The 20,731-nt window shown below is 45.7% G+C and overlaps 1 protein-coding gene across 3 annotated transcripts in view; it reads right to left on the bottom strand.

Annotated features, from left to right (window-relative positions):
- CACNA1H (calcium voltage-gated channel subunit alpha1 H) overlaps nt 1-20,731 on the bottom strand; it is a 137,585-nt gene that overhangs the window by 69,368 nt on the left and 47,486 nt on the right. For all 3 annotated transcript variants that reach the window (XM_042438556.1, XM_042438558.1, XM_042438557.1), the window contains exon 3: nt 1,004-1,115. In XM_042438556.1, the coding sequence (XP_042294490.1) occupies nt 1,004-1,115 (112 nt within the window). The remainder of the gene's footprint in view (nt 1-1,003; nt 1,116-20,731) is intronic.

The following is a 20,731-nucleotide window of genomic DNA, read 5'->3' as shown; positions in this document are numbered from 1 at the left end:
GGGTTTAGGTATGGATCTGGGGCAGAATGAAGGGACTAGCCCCAAATTAGAACCCCACCAATTCATTCATTCATTCATTCATAGACCAAACATAGAAACAAAATGCATCAAATGCATACAAATACACACAGATACAGCTATCCCACCCTATTCATTGCCTTGCACCGCCTACATTTCTGCATGCAACTACAGTCAAATGCAGTGTGAGTGACACCACTAAAGAATCATTGTCATAGTTATTTTAATCTTATTTTTATGTTTATGGTTACATGACTTTAAGCGTTGTAGCTTCAGCCTGTGGAATCCTGGGATTGGTAGTTTTGCAAAGTCTTACCCTTTTCTCTACCCAAGAGTGCTATGGCTTCACCAAACTACTAATCCCAGGATTTTGTAGGATGGTGTCAGTTAAAGAGGTGTCAAACTGCATTATTTCTACAGTGTAGATCACTGGTTCCCCAACTTTGGTCTTCCAGATGTTTTGGACTTCGGCTCCCAGGAGCCCCAGTCAGCTTGGCCAAGGTTCAGGGATTCTGGGAGCTGAAGTCCCAAACATCTGGAGGATCAAAAGTCTGGGAACCATGAATGCACCCAGAGAGTGAGACACTGCAAAGAGATCCCTTGATTTGACAGGGACAGCCCTGATGAATCCGCTATCTTCCCACTTTCTCAGCTGCTTTTATAATGTCCTGGTTTCTCTCGCTTTTCTCCTTGGTCCTCAGCTTACTCCAATTGCAGCAAACTGAGTTAAAAACCCAGGATTACTTTGAGGACTCCTTGCAAGAGGGAGAAAGGGAGAATAATGGCAATAGCCATCAAGGCACAACTGGGGCATGGATTCACCAGATGTTTTTAGACTCCAGTTCCCATCCGCTCTGGCCAGCATTGTCTAGGATGAGGAATACTGGGATTTGTAGTCCAACAGGTTCTGGAGGACTACCATAGTTTCCCTCTCTGTTGGGGATTTTGAGAAAGAGAAAGAAAGGCAAAGCAGAGGGTCTCTTACCTCCAAGATGGTGCACCTCTCCGACTTGCACTTGGTGTCTTGACAAGGCTGGAACATCCCCAGAGTGACGCAGTTCAGGAGGATCACCAGCATGCTAACATGCTCAAACCAGGTGGGAGCGGAGAGTTAAGGATGTCAACTGGGACTGAATGGTCAACACAAACAAACAGGAACCGCCATGCAATACCATGAATCTCTAATGTGCAATCTCTGAACTGGCCACTCGGGGGCAGCAGAGAGCATTTCCTATATTATTGCAGTGGCACCATATGGACAATACAGGTAACCCAACGGTAATGGACAATATACTTGTTGCAAGCTTTTGACGCTTCTTCATCAGGCAAGATGTTACAGACCAAACAGGAGGGAAAAAACACAATTGGAGATGTCAGTCAGATGCCTCCATGATGTAACTCACTGGGATGGAGACATACTGGGTTGCATCCCTGTTGAGATGCAAATGGACTTTACATTCCCTGGACTTTGCAAATCTCCCTATTGCCGCACACCTGCAAAGGATATCCTCCCTCGCATACCATCTTTACTAAAGACTGAAACAACATCCAGGCATCTCCAATTGTTTTTCTTTTCTCCTGTTTTGTTTGTAACCTCTTACCTGATGAAGAAGAAGCCCATGAAGCTTCGAAAGCTTGCAACAAGTATATTGTGCATTTCGGCTGGCCAATAAAAGGTATCAGCGATGGATTCTTGCTTGCATTTGTTAAATGGCCAGTGCAGCTGCCCCTGTATGCCAACAGGAATGAGTTACCTTTCTGAATTGCAGGGTCAGTAGCAGCCAAGACTTGCTGGGTGATCAAGGTAACGAGTAAAGTAACTAATTCCTTTACTCAGTGTCACTTTGCACAGGGAAAGAAGGGTGGATTTCATGTGTGTGTGTAGATATGAAAGCAGGCAGGCGAACCATTTGGGATCCTGGATCAAATTCTGGAGTGCAAATTTTGGAACTGCCCTAGTTTGCGCTGGTGACAAATTGTGACAATGAAGGTAATTGCAGGCATTACGGAGCCTCTGTGGAAACCGATCCCATCATTAGGACAAATGAGCCCAAGTGGCTGAGTCACGTCAGGCTTTTAACAAACAGCATTAAGCAGTCTAAAGTGCCAACACCAATGTTGTGTGGATTGGGGGAGACCCTCACGACCCCCAAACCCTCCTCCAAGTCCCCTTGAGACTCTGTCATTGCATCAATTGCTCGGTCCTTGTTCCAGAACTGGGCCATTATTCTGCCTGTCTCCTTTTGGAAAATGATGGCCTTTCAGTAGCTTATGAATCCTAAGCAACCCAGATCCCGCCTCTGGAGGATTAAGCTTTTGCAAGCATTGCCTTTGCAAGCGTCGCCCTCGATCAAAAGAGTATCCCGAGGCCTCTTTACACAGACAGTTACCGCTGGAGTTGCCAAGTCCTTAAATCCGTTCGAGCCCCAAAGTGCGTTTTGCAAATTAAATCAACTTAAATCCAAAGATGAAGGGGTTGGAGAAAAGATGTTGTGGTTGTTGTGTGCTGTCAAGCCGTTTCCGACTAATGCTGACCCAAAGGTGAACCTATCATGGGGTTTTCTAGGCAAGGTTTCTTCAGAGGAGGTTTTTCCATTGCCAACCTCTGAGGCTGAGAGCGTGTGACTTGCCCAAGTTCAACCAGCGGGTTTCCATGGCTGAGCCGGGATTCGAACCCTGGTCTCCAGAGTCACAATCCAGCTGTAGAGGGTCAATTTGAATTGGAATTTTACTTATGTTCAGGAGTTGAAAATCATAGTGCTGAAATGTATTGAGAGCAAAGGCTGCTATTTCCGGCCATGTCGAACCCTTGGCTCTGGAATGCAATGGCCCTGAATTGGTTCCTGCTTTATGCTATTGTTCAAAACAAAAGGATGTAATACAAGACAGTACAAAGAAAAAGGAACTTTTCTGGCCCAACTATGCTACTGCCTCCCTCCCATCCAGTTTTGGGATATTGGGTCTCTTTCAAATGGAGACACCTTTTTTTTTTTGGCAAGTACATAAAATGTTTTCCAATCCGTCCTTCATTTTGATGGATCCTGGGGGCAACCCACTGAAGGGTCTGGCGGAAGTGAATCAGAACAAAAATTAAAGCACAGCGAGAGCAAAACAACCAAAGAACCGCGAGTGTCAAAACAGCGACAACAAAGGACCAACACTTGCAAACGCCGGGGAAAATGTTTGCAAAAAATGCTTTCAAATTGGGTAGAACCGCCCAGTTATGTTTCACAGCTCTTTGTGCGCCAACGGTTAATTTTAACCGTGTCGGGTTTGAACAGTTCGGTGAATGGAAAGCCGAGAGACGGGGAGATTCTTTAACCAGGACTGCATGGGATGGTTGCGCCAGTCGCCCATGGCGCACCATCAGTGGGTCCGACGCTTTGCAAAATGCAGTCCAAGGTGCCCAAAACTTCAGGTCCCTAAATCAAAGGGTGGCAACTTGAACCCACTTTCTATACGGTTGTCTCTCCACATTGGCGGCTTTGACTTTTGCGGATTTGATTATTTGTGGTTTTGGTTAATGCGTCCTCTCTAGGAATCTCTGGGTCCTCCTCCAGCACAACTCTGCCAGAAGTTGACCATAGAGTTGTGCTTGAGGACTTAGATGTTCCTAGAGAAAACATTCCTTTAGGGCAGTGGTTCTCAACCTTTGGGCCCCCAGATGTTTTGGACTTCAACTCCCAGAAGTCTCCGTCAGTAGGCTCATTGTTCAGGAGTTCTGGGAGTTGAAGTCTAGAAGACCAAAGGTTGAGAACCACTGCAGTCTAGGCATTTGTAGGTCCTCCAGCATGATTCTAGGATCAAAGTCTGGCAGATGTTGACCATAGAGTTGCACCTGGAGATTCCTAGAGAGGTGCTCTCTTAGGTAAAAAGAAGAGGGTTTTTTATTTGTGGTTTTTCCATGTTCACGGGGATCCTTCACCCCCAAACCCTGGCAAATCTGGAAGGATCACTGCATATCCAACTTTAGGGAAGTTCTGCATTCTGGAAGTGTATGGAGCCAAAGGCGAAGGGTCTCAGGCCATAAAGACCACTATAAAGTTAGCTGGAAACTCTTTCGTTGTTACTTTCAGAATAGGGAGAAAGCCATATAAAACCAAACCAAGGTGCCATAGGAAGGAGCATGTGATCATTTGAGGACATCTGATTTGGCCTCTCTGGGGACCTCAGGTTTCATCATTCTGGCTTCCATTAAGAGTTCAGTCTTGGTTTGCTTTTGGATCTCTTCATTTGCATTTGGGGTGTCCATGGTATTTTCCAACTGGAAATTGAGCATCAAAAATAATCCAGATGTGGAGAGGTTTGTCTTGAGTCTCCTCTATTGAGTCTGAATGGTTTGGGGCCATTTCCACCATGTGCAATTCATGCTCCCATTCAAACAGAGGTTGATAGCGCTGAGCAAATGTGCTTCTCCTCTTGAACTGAAATCCATCAGCTTTAAAGGTAATGGTTGGAGCCGGGGGAATTCGGCAATCAAGAAACGAGAGAGATGAAGCCAATGCGGCGGACAATTTGCAATGGTGTTTTTTTCCTGGGTGGAGATATTAACTTGCGAGAGGCAGGGGCTGAGCATTAATCTGGCGCTCAGCAAGCAAAAAGGCATCCGGCAGAGAGGCACAATCCCAAAGGCATCCCCAATGGCAAAATGCGGGGGACTGTCTGGGCTTGAACCCATGGATGATCCAGCGCTGGAGCCGAAGCGCACAGGGAACTCCTGAAACCCCACACCCAAATGGAGGAGAGTAAGTGGGATGGGAGCAAAGCCTCTTTACATCTAGAGTAAGGCAATGATCAGGGTACTAAGATTTCTGGACCACGTTTTCATTTGAAATACAGTGCGTTTTTGCAAATACCATGGACACCTCCAAATGCAAATAAACAGACCCAAGAGCAAACCAAGACTGAACTCTCACCACCGCCCTGCAAAAGATGGCAAAAATACCCCCATATTGGGTGCTTGGGGACTTTGTAGATGAGCAAAACATTATTGGGTTTTCTTTTTGCAAAGGGGTGTGGTGAGGAGCAACCCTCCAAATTCTCCAGGAGCCCCCCAACCCCCCATAGCTGCCAACTTCTGCTATAACATGGCTTGTCCTGGCTCACCTGGTAGCAACCTGAGTGTTTCCAGCCATGTCTCCAACATGGGTCTCCAATCCTAACCCTAACCTGACTTAAGGCCAACCTAAATCTGCTTGGACTTGGCTCTTGCTTTCTCTCGCAAGGTTCCCTGAGTGCAGGCCCAAAGAGACCTTGCAAGGTCTTGCAATTCTCCTCCTTTTGCTCTGCAGCAGAGCCCATTCCTGCCGTTTCCTCCATCCGCCCTTGGCTGCCCCGGGAGAGATGGGCTGCTTTTGCTGCGCCAGCGTGTCCTTCAGCGCCGGCAGCAACCATCACGTCCCTCCTGCCCTCGCCGGGAAACAAGAACAGACCTCCTTCAGCGAAGCAAGGACTCCAAAGGTCTCCCCATGCTCTCCATGCTTGGATGGAAAAGTGGTTTTAGAGGACGCTGGGACCCCATTAGGTTTCATTACCAGAGCATGGCAGCTTGCATCGGGAATGCAATTGCAAGAACGCTGTCCTGTTTTCTTCCAAGAGCATACAAAAGGAAAGAGGAAAAGACAAAGATATCTAACGCACAACAAGGGGAGGGGTTGCTTCTAGGACACAAGGGTGACCACAAGTCCAGCTTAGACAGCTCTTTACTGTACACAGGTTGCATCTCCATTTGTCCAAAATGCACAGGACCAGGAGCGTTTGGGATTTTGGAATATTTGCATTGTGAGATCTCTTGGAGACGGGACCCGACTCTAAATGTTTAATTCATTTATGTTTATTGTACATGTGGTATGGCGGTTTTGAACGCTGGACTATGAGAGCAGGGTTCAAATCCCAGCTTGGCTATGTAAGTAGTTTGTGTGGCCTTGGGCAAGTCACACTCTCTCAGCCTCAGAGGATGGGGATGGCAAACCCCCTCTGGAGAAACTTGCCACAAAAATGCCATGGTGGGGTCACCTTAGGGTTAGTCATAAGTCAGAAATGACTTGAAGGCACACAACAACGACAGTGTGACACCAGAGCTCTCCGACCGGCAAGGCTGAATATGTCACCAAACTACAGCACTGCAAGTCATGTCAAACGGCATGATTTCTCCAGTGTCAATGGGAAGAATAATGTCCCTATCCTTGCCTTTCTCCCTCCTGCCCACAAACCCGTGCTTTCCCCTTTTTCCTCCAGAGAGGGACCAGCGAAATCCCGTCCCTGCCTTGGGCCATTAGCCTTTCCAGCGTTCTCAGCAAGAAAGGGCCTCCGCTGGGCCTTTGGAAACCACAGCGTCAAGCCAATGGGCTCAGAAATCTCCGCAGGGCTGATCAGCCACGTTTCCTCCCTGGCGCTTGCTTAATGCAACCCTGATTAAGGCTCCTGCTGCTGCTGCTGCTGGGAATGAATGGAGGGACCCAGGGACACCGGCAAGAAAGGGTTGCACTGCGTTCCCAAAACAAACCAACAGACTAGACTGCTCCAGATGCAGCGCAGTGGAGATGTTTGAGACTTTTGGACTCTGGAGATCAGGGTTCAGATCCCCGTTTAGTCCATGGAAACCCAATGGGTGACCTTGGGCGAGTCGCACACTCTCATCCCCAGAATGCAACAGGAAGGTTTCCCCCCAAACCATCCCTTCCCCTGAATCATTTTGGAGAGAGGAACCGGGACATTTGAAAAGCAGCTGAAAAGTGAGAAGGCTGAGGATTAATAGGGATTGTCCCTCCCAAACTGGGAAAATTGGAGAGGATGAGAAGGCTATAATACAGGAGCAGGCAACAAGGTTGGAGAACATCTCCTCCATAACCTCAAAATAGGTCACACTCTCATGTTTTGGTTTTCAACCCTTTTCTTGGTTTTGGGGAGGGGTTTGCAGGGCTGGTGGGCTCCAGGCCTCCAAGGATGTCCATTGCTTTGCTAAAGGAGTTTCAAGCAAAAGGGGAGAAAACCTCCTATGGCCTCATTCCCACTACCTTTTAAACTGGATCACAAATTGGTTTGAACTGGTTTAAATGACCATGATTTGCACTTGAAATGATTCAGAGGGGAGGGGGCATGTGCTAGACCCATTTAACCATATTTTCCTGTGTCCGTTTGGATAAATTGATTTAAATCGATTCCGATCCACATCTGGTTCACACTTGCATTGTGCAAGTGTGAACCAGATGTGGATCGGAATCGATTTAAATGTGCCCTTCGGCTGGCTGAAGCGGGTCCATTTTGAATCGATTCATTCATCAATGTGAACCACAAGTGGGTTGTTTTGTTTTATTTTGCAGTAAGAAAATGCGATCGGGGCAAATGTAGTGGGAACCACCCTCCGCCGCCAAAACGATCCATCAATTTGGTTTGCAAAGTGATTTATTTGTAAGCTTGAATGAGGCCTATGTTAAGCTTTTACTCTCCCCCTAAACATCCTCATCCACTTTGTTACTGGATGAGGCTTTTTAGGTGGAGAGCAAAAGCTTAACACAGAGGATTTTCTCCCCTTTTGCTTGAAATCTGTGCCAACCGATAAAGGCCTTCGTTGGGTTGCGATTCCAATTCTCTCTCCTCAGATCGCAATCGTCCGGAGCACAAAGCCATCCATCTCCTATTTGCAGCTGACAAGGAGAAACGCTTCTCTCTCGCCTTCCTAAACAAGGTTGTTTTATGGCACAATTCAAATCCTGTTTTCTCATTTGGTTTGGGTCGGAGCTTAAGGGCTTTCAGGAGGCCACAAATAAACCCTCCACACCTCCCCAAAAAACACTTACTATCAAGGAAAATGTTAGTGTTGGGCTTTAAAAAGGAATTTAAAAAATTGTGCCATCTCAGAAATAGTTCTCAGAAAGTAAGAGATGGAGCTTCTATTGGGTTTCCCAAGAGAGCAAAGCTTGGGCAAAGTTGCTTTTCTGGACTGCAACACCCATGTTCCTTCGCCAGCATGGCCACTGATATTCTCCATTTGAAAAGCCAGCATGGCATAATAGTTTATCACACAAAGGAGATCGGGAGTTTGTCCCACGAATATCCTGGAAAAACCGCGTAATTACATGGAACGATTTCATACAACGTCGCACAAAACCCGCCATTAAAATGGTCACAAAGAAGCATCAACACGCATCCTTATCCTTTTGGGATTTTGGCAACAATGCATTTCCAATATCGCTTTGTTTGCGCAATTGCATGTGATAATCATCAGCGCAATGACTCACCATTTTCACTGTATTTGCGGATGCTTGAAATGTGCTTTAATCTCTCTTTAATGCCAAAATTGTGTGATAAACTCCCTAGTAGTTTGCGTGTTGGACTAGGACTCTGGTGACCAGGGTTCGAATTCCAGCTCTGCCATGAAACGTAACTGTTTCGCTCGGTGTGCGTTATGCTTTAACTTTTGTATGCTTTTATGTTAACTTATATTATTTTATATTTATTACTTTAATAAGTTTTTTTAATTTATTTACTGTAATATCTTGAAATGTTTTTTTTAAACCTTGTAAGCTGCCAAGGGTCCCTTCCTGGGAGAAAGGCAGCATAGAAATGAAAACTCAGCCTCAGAGGAAGGCAATGGCAAAACCCCCTCTGAAGAAATTTGCCCAAAACCCCCCACAATCAGTTCAAATTTGGATCGTCTTAAGTAAAAAATGACTTGGAGGCACACAACAACAGCAACAACAACAACAAAGTCCTTCATAAGGACAGAAGTGCATGCATTGTGCAACTGACGGAGGCAGGCAATATGTCCCTTTTACAGGGAAGTATATGGCGAATCTCAGTGAAATCAGTGCAGAAAGCAAAGTCCTACGTCGCTGTTTCCGGATCGACATCTTTGACAGCTGTCCCTTGTTGCTGTTTTGAAAACCTGGCAACACTATCTCAACCTCAAGGGACACTCCATTGCTCCTCTCCAAAGGAAATGAAGGGAACAAGGCGCTTCTGGAGGTCACTTCGGCACCAAGAGCCTTCCTTTTCAGCCAAGCATTTTCCAAACTGTTTGCTGAGCAAAGAGACAAGCCATCGATGGGACAGGGACCGGGATTTTTTATTGACTCCCCTCTTAAAATAAACCAACCCACTGAGCTCTTTGCACAGAAGCGGCCGGCGATAAATGCACCATAGTAACTGAGTGGAAAAGATTTGGCTTCATCTCCAAGGCTCCTATGATCCTCTCCATCGAATAACATTTCAACCACTTTGACAGATGCCCTTCCTACCCTAAACAACTCAAACTGGGAAGGGCAAAACCCCACACCTTCCTCTCCTATTGTATATGATTGCTGTATTGGGATTTGGATATTAGATGTACATTTTCGATACCCTTGTCATAGTTTGTATCACCGTTTACAAATACCTGACTCCTTGTTTCGTTTCAATTGGAAAATGTGCCAAAGTTTTATGGAACCGTCGATGGGCAGGGCATCCAAAGCAAGCCTCTGGAAGGCCACGAATCGTGCTTGCGTTGAACGTCTCCCATCCGTTTGCAAACATAAGGCTTTCCCGCGCGGCGTGGAAGCAGGGGCCGCAAAATGTGTATGTTTTCCGGACGTTTCCTCGTGCATTTTGGTTGCGTGGGACGGTAAGCCAGCGGCCTGAAGGGTCTGTCAGTCTTGCTTTCAGAAAAGCAATTAAAATGATGGATTATCCAGGTACAGGGTGCTCCCTACCAGCAAAATAAACTCATCTGATTGCAAGGGACGAAGGAGGGGCCTGGAGCCGCTTACATAACATGCCAAGGAGGTCAGCAGCACATCATCGGCCTCTTTCATAGGGAAAAGCATGGATGGGAGCACATGTCCTTCGGTCTCAGATGGACTGAGAGAACAACGGAAGGAAACACTTCCCACATTTAGACCTGGCTCCATTATTGCTTTGGATAGAAGTGTTGGAAGGGACCTTGGAGAGAGGACATTGAGTCCCAGAATTGGAAAGGTCCTCCGCAGGACAATGAATCCAACCCTCTGCTCTGCGCCAAATCCCCAGATAGATGCAAGGAGTCCCAAAATTTGGGGTTTTTAAAATCTTTATTTTCCATATCCTTCCACATTTTCTTATCTCCAAATCTATTTTCCTTATATACTGACAAATGTAATTGCACACCAACACTTATCCTATCGCATTTTATATAATTTTTTGGAAAACCCTGAAATATTAACAAAAGTCATGCTTTCCTGCTATGTTCTTTCCAATCCGTCCTAAACTGCAATGAAAGCTGCCGCCTTAAACATCTCATCCTACAGTTTAATAAAATTGATTACACACACACACACACACACACACAGAGCTCTTTGCCACTTTATATTATTACTTATCACATTTTATAGTCTCTTTATCTACATCTTTTACACTTTTATGGAGTGAATAGATGATGTATGTTAAGGTCAAACTTGTAGCAACTCAAGGTTCCCAAACTTTGGTCCTCCAAGCGTTTTGGGCTCCAGCTCCCAGAAGCCCCAGCCACTTTGGTCAATGGTCAGGAATTCTGGAAGATGAAGTCCAAAACACCTGGAAGACTATAGTTTGGGAACCACCAAGAGCTTCCCCAAACGTTTTGTGGAGACATCCAGAGAAGAAGACCCCTCCGCTTCTCCAGGCCATTGGTCCCTTGTCCAACTACTCTTACCACCAAGAAGTAATTGAAGACCAAAAGATCTGGAGGACCAAAGTTTGAGAAACCAGGGCTTTGGAATTGCGGGTGCAGCTGTTGCAACAAGGGAGATGTGCAATCCTTGCAGCCAGACCCTGCAGTTCTTTGGACCAGTTGAAGTCCATCTTTTAGTGGCCTCCTAGGATGGAGGAATAAGACCCAGCATCCCTGGATTCTGATCTTTGCTGAAGCCCAACATTGGAGCCAGCTGCATTAACCACTGAGCATGTTGCGTTTGGGGTTTTTCTAAAGAAGGTTTCACGGTTCATGGTCTTGGTAAATGAAGACAAAAAGAGCAGCCCTGTGTTCATCCAGTGGCCTTTTCCCAGTCACAGGGCAGCAAAGTGGAAACGGTTCCCTCTCCCTTGCCTTTGTCAACAAGGACACACCGGGTCGATACTTAAGCCAATTTCACAGGTCATAAAGTTTGCAATGATGAAGCCGAGGAGGAGGGAGCTAAGCTGAGGAGCTGATGAGACTCAGAAGACAGGAGCAGTGTGTGTGTATGTGTGTGTGTGTACATATATATGTGTGTGTAAGGGTAACCGTGTTGGCCATAGAGCAAACCCAATAACATCCAAACAATGACTCCTTTATGGGTCCAACCAAAATGCACAATGACATGTTGCAAGCTTTCAAAGTCAAGGAAGAAGCTAGTGCAACTCCAAAAGCTTGCAACATGCAATTGTGCATTTTGTTTGGCCCCATAAAGGTATCATTGTTTGGATGCTGTTGGATTTTATATATGTGTGTGTGTTTGCATATAGCATCTAAGGATTTTTTGTTTTATCCACGGATTCAAGTGCCCACATCTTGAATATATTTTAAAATATATATCAATTCCAAAGGGTTGCCATGAATCGGATATGACTTGAACACACACAACAACAACAACAACTACAACAACAACCAGCAAAAGAGAGCCAGTCGCGGTTTGAGGACTGGACTATGACTCTGGAGACCAGGGTTCAAATCCCCATTTAGTCATAGAAACTAAATGGGGATTTTGGACAAGTCACACTCTCTCAGCCTCAGGTTTGCAAAGGAGCAAAGAAATAAAACCCTATGACAGGTTTGCCTTGCTATGCATCAGAAGCAAGTTGAAGGCGCACAATAACAATGAAGCATTTTGGAGCCTTTTTTTAGGGGGGAAAGAAGACTTAAGGGGAAAGTATAGGAGAGGTTTAGTAAATAACTCGCTGCTTGGATAGAAATGATGGAGAGGAATGTCGCTCCTCTCCAAAAACCCTAAAAGTCAGAGTGACCCAGGAGCCTTGACTGACAGCACAGGACGGAGGAAAAGGAGGAACGGGTTGCCAAAAAATGACAAGAGAAGGTCCTTTATTATAGAACGCTCCCTCTGCGCTCCTCTCAAGGAAAGTGATAACAAGGGAGCGCTCCTGGAATTAAGCCTACTTCTCAGTTCTTGCAAAGTCCACAACGGCAACACTGGAAGAGGAAGCAATTTGTTGTGTGATGTTATGGGCACAAAATGTTGTTAAAAGCAATGACGTCATGTGCCATAAGAGCTCTGGGGTAAATCATGGAGCAATAAAACCCATCGTCTATAAATTTTCCCCACCAGTAAAGGCTACACAATCCCTTGGAAATAAAAACGGGGAACTAAACTAGTCCATCGGGAGCCACGCAATTGTGCGATGTTGGCAAGGGTTGTCGAAATGGTGTTTTTGGGTTGAGCGTTTTTTCCTTTCTTCTGAAGTAACATTTTCTTTTTGGAAAACAAAACGTTCCAAAATGCCAACAGAAACAAAACAAAAATAATCACTGTACAAAATGTACAAAAACCCCTTTGCTGTCACTTCACTCGACGGAGACAGAACGTTTGAAGTCCTTTCTCTCTCCTGCCGCAAGAAAAGACACAAAGGAAGAGTCCCATCCCCAAATCTTTCGCCATCTGCCTCTCGACAAAGACGCTCCGGAAGATCCGAAAAGGACACACTCGCTGCATGTGGCTTTGCGTGTGTTTGTGTTTGTGTAGACACACACACTGTTATCGCAGCAAACAAAAAAATATGCCCAGACATAGGATTGCAATGTTAGGACATCACAGTGGATTTGCCCTTTGGTGAGACATTGCGCATCAGAGAGCTCTGGTGCCACAATAAACTACAAATCCCAGCATCCCCTTGCATTGGCCTGATGCCTGAGCTGGAAAACCCGGTCCTTGTTGGCAGGGATCTGTTAGATCTAATGCATGCCAAGGAAATCAATGAGATGCAGGCATCCAAACGTTGCTCCCTGACAAACATTTGCAGGAGCTTTTGAAACAGGAAGATGGAGAGAAAGAGGTCCAGATGGTGAAACCAGGCAGAGCAGGAGACTATGTCTTCCGCAAAGGAGGACGGTGGAAGCACAGCGGCCAATGCATCCAGACAAATGGAGGATGGTGACCCCAGGGAAAGAGAGGGGAAAACAGCAAGAAAAAGCAATGCGGGGGGAGAGTTAAGGACTGGCAAAGAAAGAGATGGGAAGCAGGAGCCAAGGAGTCATAAATTAGGCAGCTTTGGAGCCAGGAAGCCTTTCAAGGGACTGTGCTTTGCATTTTTTTGCCATCGAGATAAAATGTGAGGGTCTATCTGCATGCTTCACCTCCTTGTAATGTAATAGATATATAGTCTTGCACATTCATTTTAACTTAAAACACATGCACTGAGCCACGTTCCCACTTTCTCAGCTGCTTTTAAAATGGCCCGGTTGCTTTCTCGTCCTCCCACTTTCCCCCCTTTGCCCTCAGCTTATTTCCATTGCAAAGCCAACAACGTTCCCACTTTGGTACCAATGTTCCCAATTAATCTCCTGCCGTCCCACTTTTCCAGCTGCTTTCAAAATGTCCTGGTTCCTCTCTCTCCTCCTCCCCTTCGTCCTCAGCTTCCTTCAAATGCTGCAAATCAGTTTTAAAAGAAGAGAGTAGCATAAAACATGGGAGACGGCCTTCTTGCATTTCTTGCAAGTGGTGCATGAGCAATACTTTACAACTGACTGTCCCTTTAAATCTCCCAGATGGATCCAAAGCGGAGGACAGCCGCTCAGTGCAGATACTGGCATGTTTAAATAGGCTTTGCTCTCCCTTCCGGCGACTGTTACGAACGGCGGCACTGACACACTGTCTCTCCTCCATCGCTCCAAAGTAGTCAATATTGCAATTACGGACTTCGAGCTGAAGTCAATTATGTCCATTATGTCCTCCCTTGACAATGGAAGCTGCCATTCAGACTTCCTCCGAAACAGCCGCTCTCCCATCCGCCATTTTAACCCCATTCACTTTAACATCAAAATTACACGCTGCCAGTTCTTCTCCTTGGACCATTCTTCTCTCTCGCTCCGTTGCCTAGATGTTTATTTCGGCAGCTTAGTCCTCCTCTTATCTCAAGGACTATGGTCCTGTAGGTTTTTTGAAATCCTCTGAGGAAGGCCTGTTTTCTGGTTGCATCCACACTGCAGAAATAACCCAGTTTGGCACCACTTTAACTGCCATGGCTCAACACTGTGGGATTTTGGCCTTTGTAGTTTATTGTGGCCCCAGAGCTCTCTGACAGAGAAGGCTAAATGCCTCACAAAACCACAGTTCCCATTATTCCACAGCACTGGGCCATGGCAGTTAAACTGGTGTCAGAATGGATTACTGTATTTCTGCAGTGCGGATGCAGCCTCATTGCAAGTGGATAAACTCATGGCTGCCCTGAGTTTGCAAGACTTGATACCAGGGACGCTTGGAGGCCTCTTATTCATTGGGTTGCCTTTGGATGAAGTCGATGTTATGGCAATGAATGACAACAAACACAGCGGTGAGAAAGAGTGCTGTGTTGAGTCACAACTGTCGCAAGCGACAAAGCAGAAGGCAAAGCTCCTCCGTCGCTGTCCTTGGTGCTGAAAAACCCCTTCGTCAGGGAAATAGGATCAGCCACAGAAAAGGGCTGAAACAGGCAGATTCCGTAATATGGATAATGAGGAGCAATTAGATGCCGCCTGCTTGGACACAAGGATTGATGATCATTTGCAGCAGGTTCCTCCAAAGCTGGCCATCTCCAGGTTTGGGCTCCAACAACCCAGCATCCCTCAAAAAGAAGAGTCCAAATGTCTATTGAGGTCCCTCCAGGTCCACTGTTGCATTTTGGCTTCAGCCAATGCATACTATGGTCCTAGGTGTGTGCATGCTTTCAGACATAAGGCCTGCTGTATCCAATGGACACTATGCCATTTTGTTAGTCATCATATAACCCTGAGAGGGAGGTCAAGGTAAGAGATCTGAGTATCTGGCCCAAGGCCACACAGTGACTTATATGGCGCAACATGGGCTCAAAACTAGATCTCCCAAGTCATCGGTCCACGTATTGCACCACATCAGTTCTCCACATATGTCCGTAGGAAATCAGTTGGGCTTCCAGATCAAGAACCTGGGCTGCAATGTTTTTGCAGGTTGTCCACCTCTAACAGTCACCAGACAGCTGGCTGTTCAACTGGTGGAGCTTGCCAACCTCACTGTCTCCCCATGCTGAGAAAAGCGACCCCTAACAGTCACCGGGCATCTGACTATTCAACTGGTGGAGCTTGCCAACACCAATGGCTCCCTATGCTGAGAAACAGAAATGGTGCCAGTTGGATTGTGGTCTGCAGCACAACCTCAGCTCTCTCCATGTCTTCATAAGAGATCAGTTGGGCTTCTTTATTAAGTGCTTAGGCAACTACTGTATGCTGGTTTCATGTCTTCCACTTCAAACAATAACCAGCATCTGACCATTCAACTGGTGGAGCTTGCCAATGTCAATGGCTCCCCATGCTGAGAAATGGAAATGGTGCCAGTTGGATTTCAACCTCAGCTCTCTCCATGTGTCCCTAAGAGATCGGTTGAGATGCTAGGCAACAATGTTTGTTCCAAGTCCTCCACCTCAAACAATAACCGGACATAGTTTTCTGTGGTTTTTTTGGGCTACATGGCTGTGTTCTGGACAAATTCATTCCTGATGTTCTGCATGTATCTGTGGCTGGCATCTTCAAAGAATGGTGGCATGGACATCAGACTATTCAACTGGTGGAGCTTGAAATGGCACCAGTTGGATTTCAATGCAACCTCAGTCCTCCCCATGTGTCCATAGAAGACCAGCCAGGCTTCCTTATCAAGTGCCAAAGGAATCACTTTTATTTCAAATCCTCAAACAATAACCGGGCATCTGACTATTCAACTGGCGGAGCTTGCCAACCCAAATGCTGAGAAGAAAAAGAAAATGGCACCCGTTGGATTTCTGCCCGTTGTGCGACTGCTAAAAAGCACAAGCATCAAACACTTAAAAAGAGAAAGAGAGAGAGAGAGAGCATAGAGTATTTCTCTTTTTTACGCACAAGAAATGCTAAAACATTTCTCATCGGGGAGAGACCAAGTGACTAATCGATAGTAGCACTTTTAATGTCAGATCGAAAGCAAAGGCGGGGGAAATATATAACTACCGGCGAAGGCTCTCCTCCTCCTCCTCCTCCTCCTCCCTCGAAATAAAGCGAACGCGTTCATCCTAAAACGTTCAAGCTGCCATTACATATTTTAACGTTATTGCCAGTCCTCTGCAAATGGTCTCTTTTGAGTAATCTCTCCATTCATGGGATATTAAAAAGGTATCGCAGCTGCAGCATCTACGTCGGGAGAACAAGAAAGAGAGAAAGAAAGAAAGGAAGGTAGGAAAGGAGGGAGAATCAGAAAGAGGTGCTTACTTTCTGCAAAAGGGTCAATGGCTACTGCTATGTTAGGCTTCGGCCAGGAATTGCTTTCCAAATGGGGAGACTTCTATGCGCTTCTTATTTCTTTGTTTAATGTAAATCTTGCCCTTCTCTGAACATGGGACCCAAAGTGGCTTCTGATAGATTAAGAGAGAATAGAAATGCCAGCTTCAGAGGAAGGCCTTGCCAAACCACCTTTGGATATTTCTCCTCCTTAAGGCAAACCTATCAGGGTTTTCTTGGCAAGGTTTGTTCGGAGGAGGCTTACTACGACTAGTCACTGCAGTGAGAAAGCTAGACGCAAATGGCTGATCCATCCACATAATATACTCCTCTCTCTCTCTCTCTCTCTCCTGCCTGGATCTGTGGGTTTGACTGTATGAAAGGCAAGGTGCCCAAATCCATTGTGACAAATCAATTCATTTCCAAGCCTTTTCCCTCTCCTCCTCCTCCTCCTCCTCGTCTTCAGACGGACGAAGGGCAGGTTTAAAGAGCAACGTTTGTTCCTAATGAAATGGTGCTGGCGAAGATTAAGCGCTGCCTTTGGCCCAGCTCCAGTTGGGATGAAGGTTTATGAAAAGCGACAGGCTAATATGCCTGGAGAGTCTTACTCCTCCGGACGTAGTCCTCAGGAAAGAAAAAACAGAGTGATTATAATTCACCAGCGTTTTCGCCGTTCACGCAGGGATCTATGGACAACACTGCAGAGTGGACCTAACTGGTTCCTAGAATCATAGAATCCTAGAGTTGGAAGAGACCGCAAGGGCCACCCAGACCAACCCCTTCTTCTGCCATGCAGGAAATCCAAATCAAAGCATCCCCGAGAGATGGCCACCCAGCCTCTGTTTAAAGACCTCCAAGGAGGGAGATTCCTTTATGGCATTCATCCATCATCTCTCAACACACACACATCCCAAGGCAGTTATTGTAAAAGCTCATGCACAGAATATAATAAAACCCATCCATCTTGGATCAGTGGAAGCAGCCTTATATTGAGTCTGGAGACCGATCTTGCAGCACCTTTGAGACTCACTGAAAGAAAGAAGTTGGCAGCAGGCTGTGCTGGCCAAATGGCCGTAATAAAGTTATTATTATGTTGGCAGCAGGAGCTTTTGTAGACTTCAGTCTACTTCCTCAGATGCATTTGGTGGAGTGGAAAGCCAAGGACAGAATTATATATGCCATTAATTTGTGAGAATGTCTATTCAAATGTCATCCTCGGACACCAATGGCATATATGCTTGCAAGTTATTCCAGCCTCCCTGAAGATGGGATATAAAACTGATTGGCTTTTATGGTGTTGTAGGTCAATATCCTTCATTCACTGGACAATGGCAATTTTCACCTTGTTATAACCCAGCGAGAGAACATATGGCATTGGCAACCCAATACAAGAAAGTTTCGTAAAGAAAGATTACTTCCAAGCTGAAGTAAAAGAACTAGTTAACATTAATGGAGCCAGACCAAGGGGTACAAATAGCATTTTTAACCAAAGGTTAAATTACTAATGGCATATATAGGATGTCATTCTCACAGATTAATGGCATATATAGCTCTGTCCCTGGCTTTCCACTCCACCAAATGCATCTGAGGAAGTAGACTCAAGTCTAAGAAAGCTCATGATGCCAACTTCTTTCTTTCATTGAGTCTCAAAGATGCTACAAGATCTCTCTACATATTATTATTATTATTATTATTATTATTATTATTATTATTGCATCTAAATGCATCTGAGGAAGAAGACTGAAGTCTACAAAAGCTCATGCTGCCAATTTATTGGCCATACCTTTGAAAGTAAAGATAAAGAAAAGAAAACCCATGCGCTCATGCACCTGCAGCCATATGATGGGAACACTTCCTATAAAGTCATTTTAAATAAGCAATCGATTTCGGTGAGCGCTGCCAAGGTTCCAGATTAGATCTTTAAACCAAAAGACAAAAGGAATGATGATGATGATGATGATGATGATGATGATGATGATGATGATGATGCCCATTTTTGTTCCCTGCCAAGCGCCGCAAAGGATGCCCCGGACGCCGCGCACGTTGCTCCCCCAGTTAATCTAATACACTTTGGGCAACTGCTCATCTCCGCGTCGTCATGAGTCGTGCTTTGTTTAATCATGTTAAAAGCTGCAGCGATAGTATTATGATGGATTAGAAATGAATACAGCTTTAAAGGGAACGCCGGAGGAGGAGGAGGAGGGAGCCGAGAGAGAGAGAAAGGCCAGGGAGCAAAGCCAGGCCCAATATAAATCCATCTCCTTCTTGCAAAACTGCATTGGGATAAAGGGGGGAAATCTCATTGGAGATGGCCCTCTTTACAAAAAGGCAACTGCAATAGGATTTGGGAACGCTCAGGTATTGCTATGGGAGGGTCACAGAGTTCCCTTCGGAGAGATATTGTTTGGTTTTAAATGTTTAAGTTAACTGCTGCGTTGTCTGTGGAAAAGGACAAAAATGCTGCTCTTTCTTGACTTGGCGGCAATAGGGAGAAACAAGCTCATTGGAAAGGTTTAAAACACGGAGGTCCACTCCACATTGCAGAAATAATCCAGTTTGACATCACTTTAACTGACCTGGGGAATTCTGGGGACTGTTGTTTTCTGAGACACTGAGCCTTTCTCAGTCAAAGAGATCTCTGGCGTCACAAAAAAATACAATTCCCAGGATTCCCTAGCACTGAGCCAGGGCAGTTAAAGCAGTCTCAAACCGGACTATTTCTTCAATGCGGATTGGACCATTGCTGTGTCAGGGTGCATCTACACCAACGGTTCCCAAACTTTGGTCCTCCAGATGTTTTGGACTTCAGCTCCCAGAATTCCTGACTCTTGCCCAAGATGGCTGAGCCTCCTGGGAGTTGAAGTCCAAAGCACCCGGAGCATCAAAGTTACACTGTTGAAATAATGTGGTTTGACACCACTTTCAACGCTTTCAAATCTGGGGATTTGCAGTGTTGCAAAGGTCTTTAGTCTTCTCTGCCTCCCAAAATCTATAAATCTCAGGCTCCTTTGCAGTCGCACTTTCTCAGCTGCTTTTACAATGTCCCAGTTTTTCTCTCCTCCTCCTCCTTTGTCTTCAACTTACTTGAATTGCTGCAAAACTGAGTTTAAAGTGAATTAACTCAGAAGGAGGAGAGAAAGGGAAGAAGCCTCTCCTTTCCCAGTTGGTTCTGGCAAAAGCAAACTGCGGCACCTTCTCCAACTTGGTCTGCCCTCTCCCTCATCGGCCTCTTTATTTGAAGTTATTAAATCTAAGCTAAGCAATGAAGTGTGCTATATATTTTTCCTCCTTTTAAGCAGATGAAAAATAAAAGGAGCAACATCTTCCAAGGGAGTTTTTGATAATCTCCGACTCTCTGCGTGCGGCAGATACTGCAAACCATTTGTCTCACTCCAGAAAAGAGGAATAACATTAAGCGCTATCTAACCGGCTTCTTCTTGGTTTTTATTGACTGTTCAGCCGAACGAATAAAGCGGACGCTTTAGAAGTCGTAAGGCACGCCTGGTGTGAGTTCCTCTCTGTGTGTCTTTTTGTCGTTCCTCCTATAATATCACACTGCGACTCCCTCGAGGGAAGAGGATAGCACAAAAGCGACGCACCGCAAAAACAAAACACAACGTTGGCTGCTCTTCCAAAAGCATATTTCTTACATTTTTGCGGAGTGCCATCAACAGCGTCAACCTTTTTGGGAGACGGCCGAGAGAACATTACGTTCTGTTGACTCAGATGGGTCGGATCTGCAAACAGAAATCGTGATGTTTCGAGGCCAGATTTGGACCCAGGATTATTCCCAAAGCCCTCCCTGCTCCTTTCCTTGGCAATACATTTGTCGGTTTTGGAAATCCAAAATGCTAATCAGCAAAGGGATTATGCCCAGGTTTTCCCTCCCTCTCAAGGGAGGCCAGGCAACCTGCTTCTGCTGGAGTTTATAGATCCATAATTTATTCGGTTTCTAATATTTATAGGCTGACGGATAATGCAAAGCCACAGATGTCACTCGGTGTTTGCAAACCCAGAGCAAGGATGCGGAGGATCCCAGGATTCATGGAGGTCTCTCTTTCATAGAATAGAGTCATGGAGTTGGAAGAGACCCATCCAAACATCATCCACACTATTCCAGGTGAGGCCTGAACAAAGCAGAATAAAGTGTCGCTATTCCTTCCCTCGGTCCAGACACTCCGATGCAGCCATAATGGCACTGGCCTGCCTTGACCATAGAACCACACTGGAGGACCTAGAAATGCCTAGAGAGACCACTTGTCTAGGGTTTTCTAGGCCCTCCAGTGTGATTCTATTGTATGCTTGGCCTGGAGA

Source organism: Sceloporus undulatus, chromosome 8 (genome assembly GCF_019175285.1).
Source record: "Sceloporus undulatus isolate JIND9_A2432 ecotype Alabama chromosome 8, SceUnd_v1.1, whole genome shotgun sequence".
In the NCBI taxonomy this organism is placed as follows: Eukaryota; Metazoa; Chordata; class Lepidosauria; order Squamata; family Phrynosomatidae; genus Sceloporus; species Sceloporus undulatus.
The sequence above is the reverse complement of the archived record's forward strand: the minus strand, read 5'-3'. Positions and strand labels throughout refer to the sequence as shown.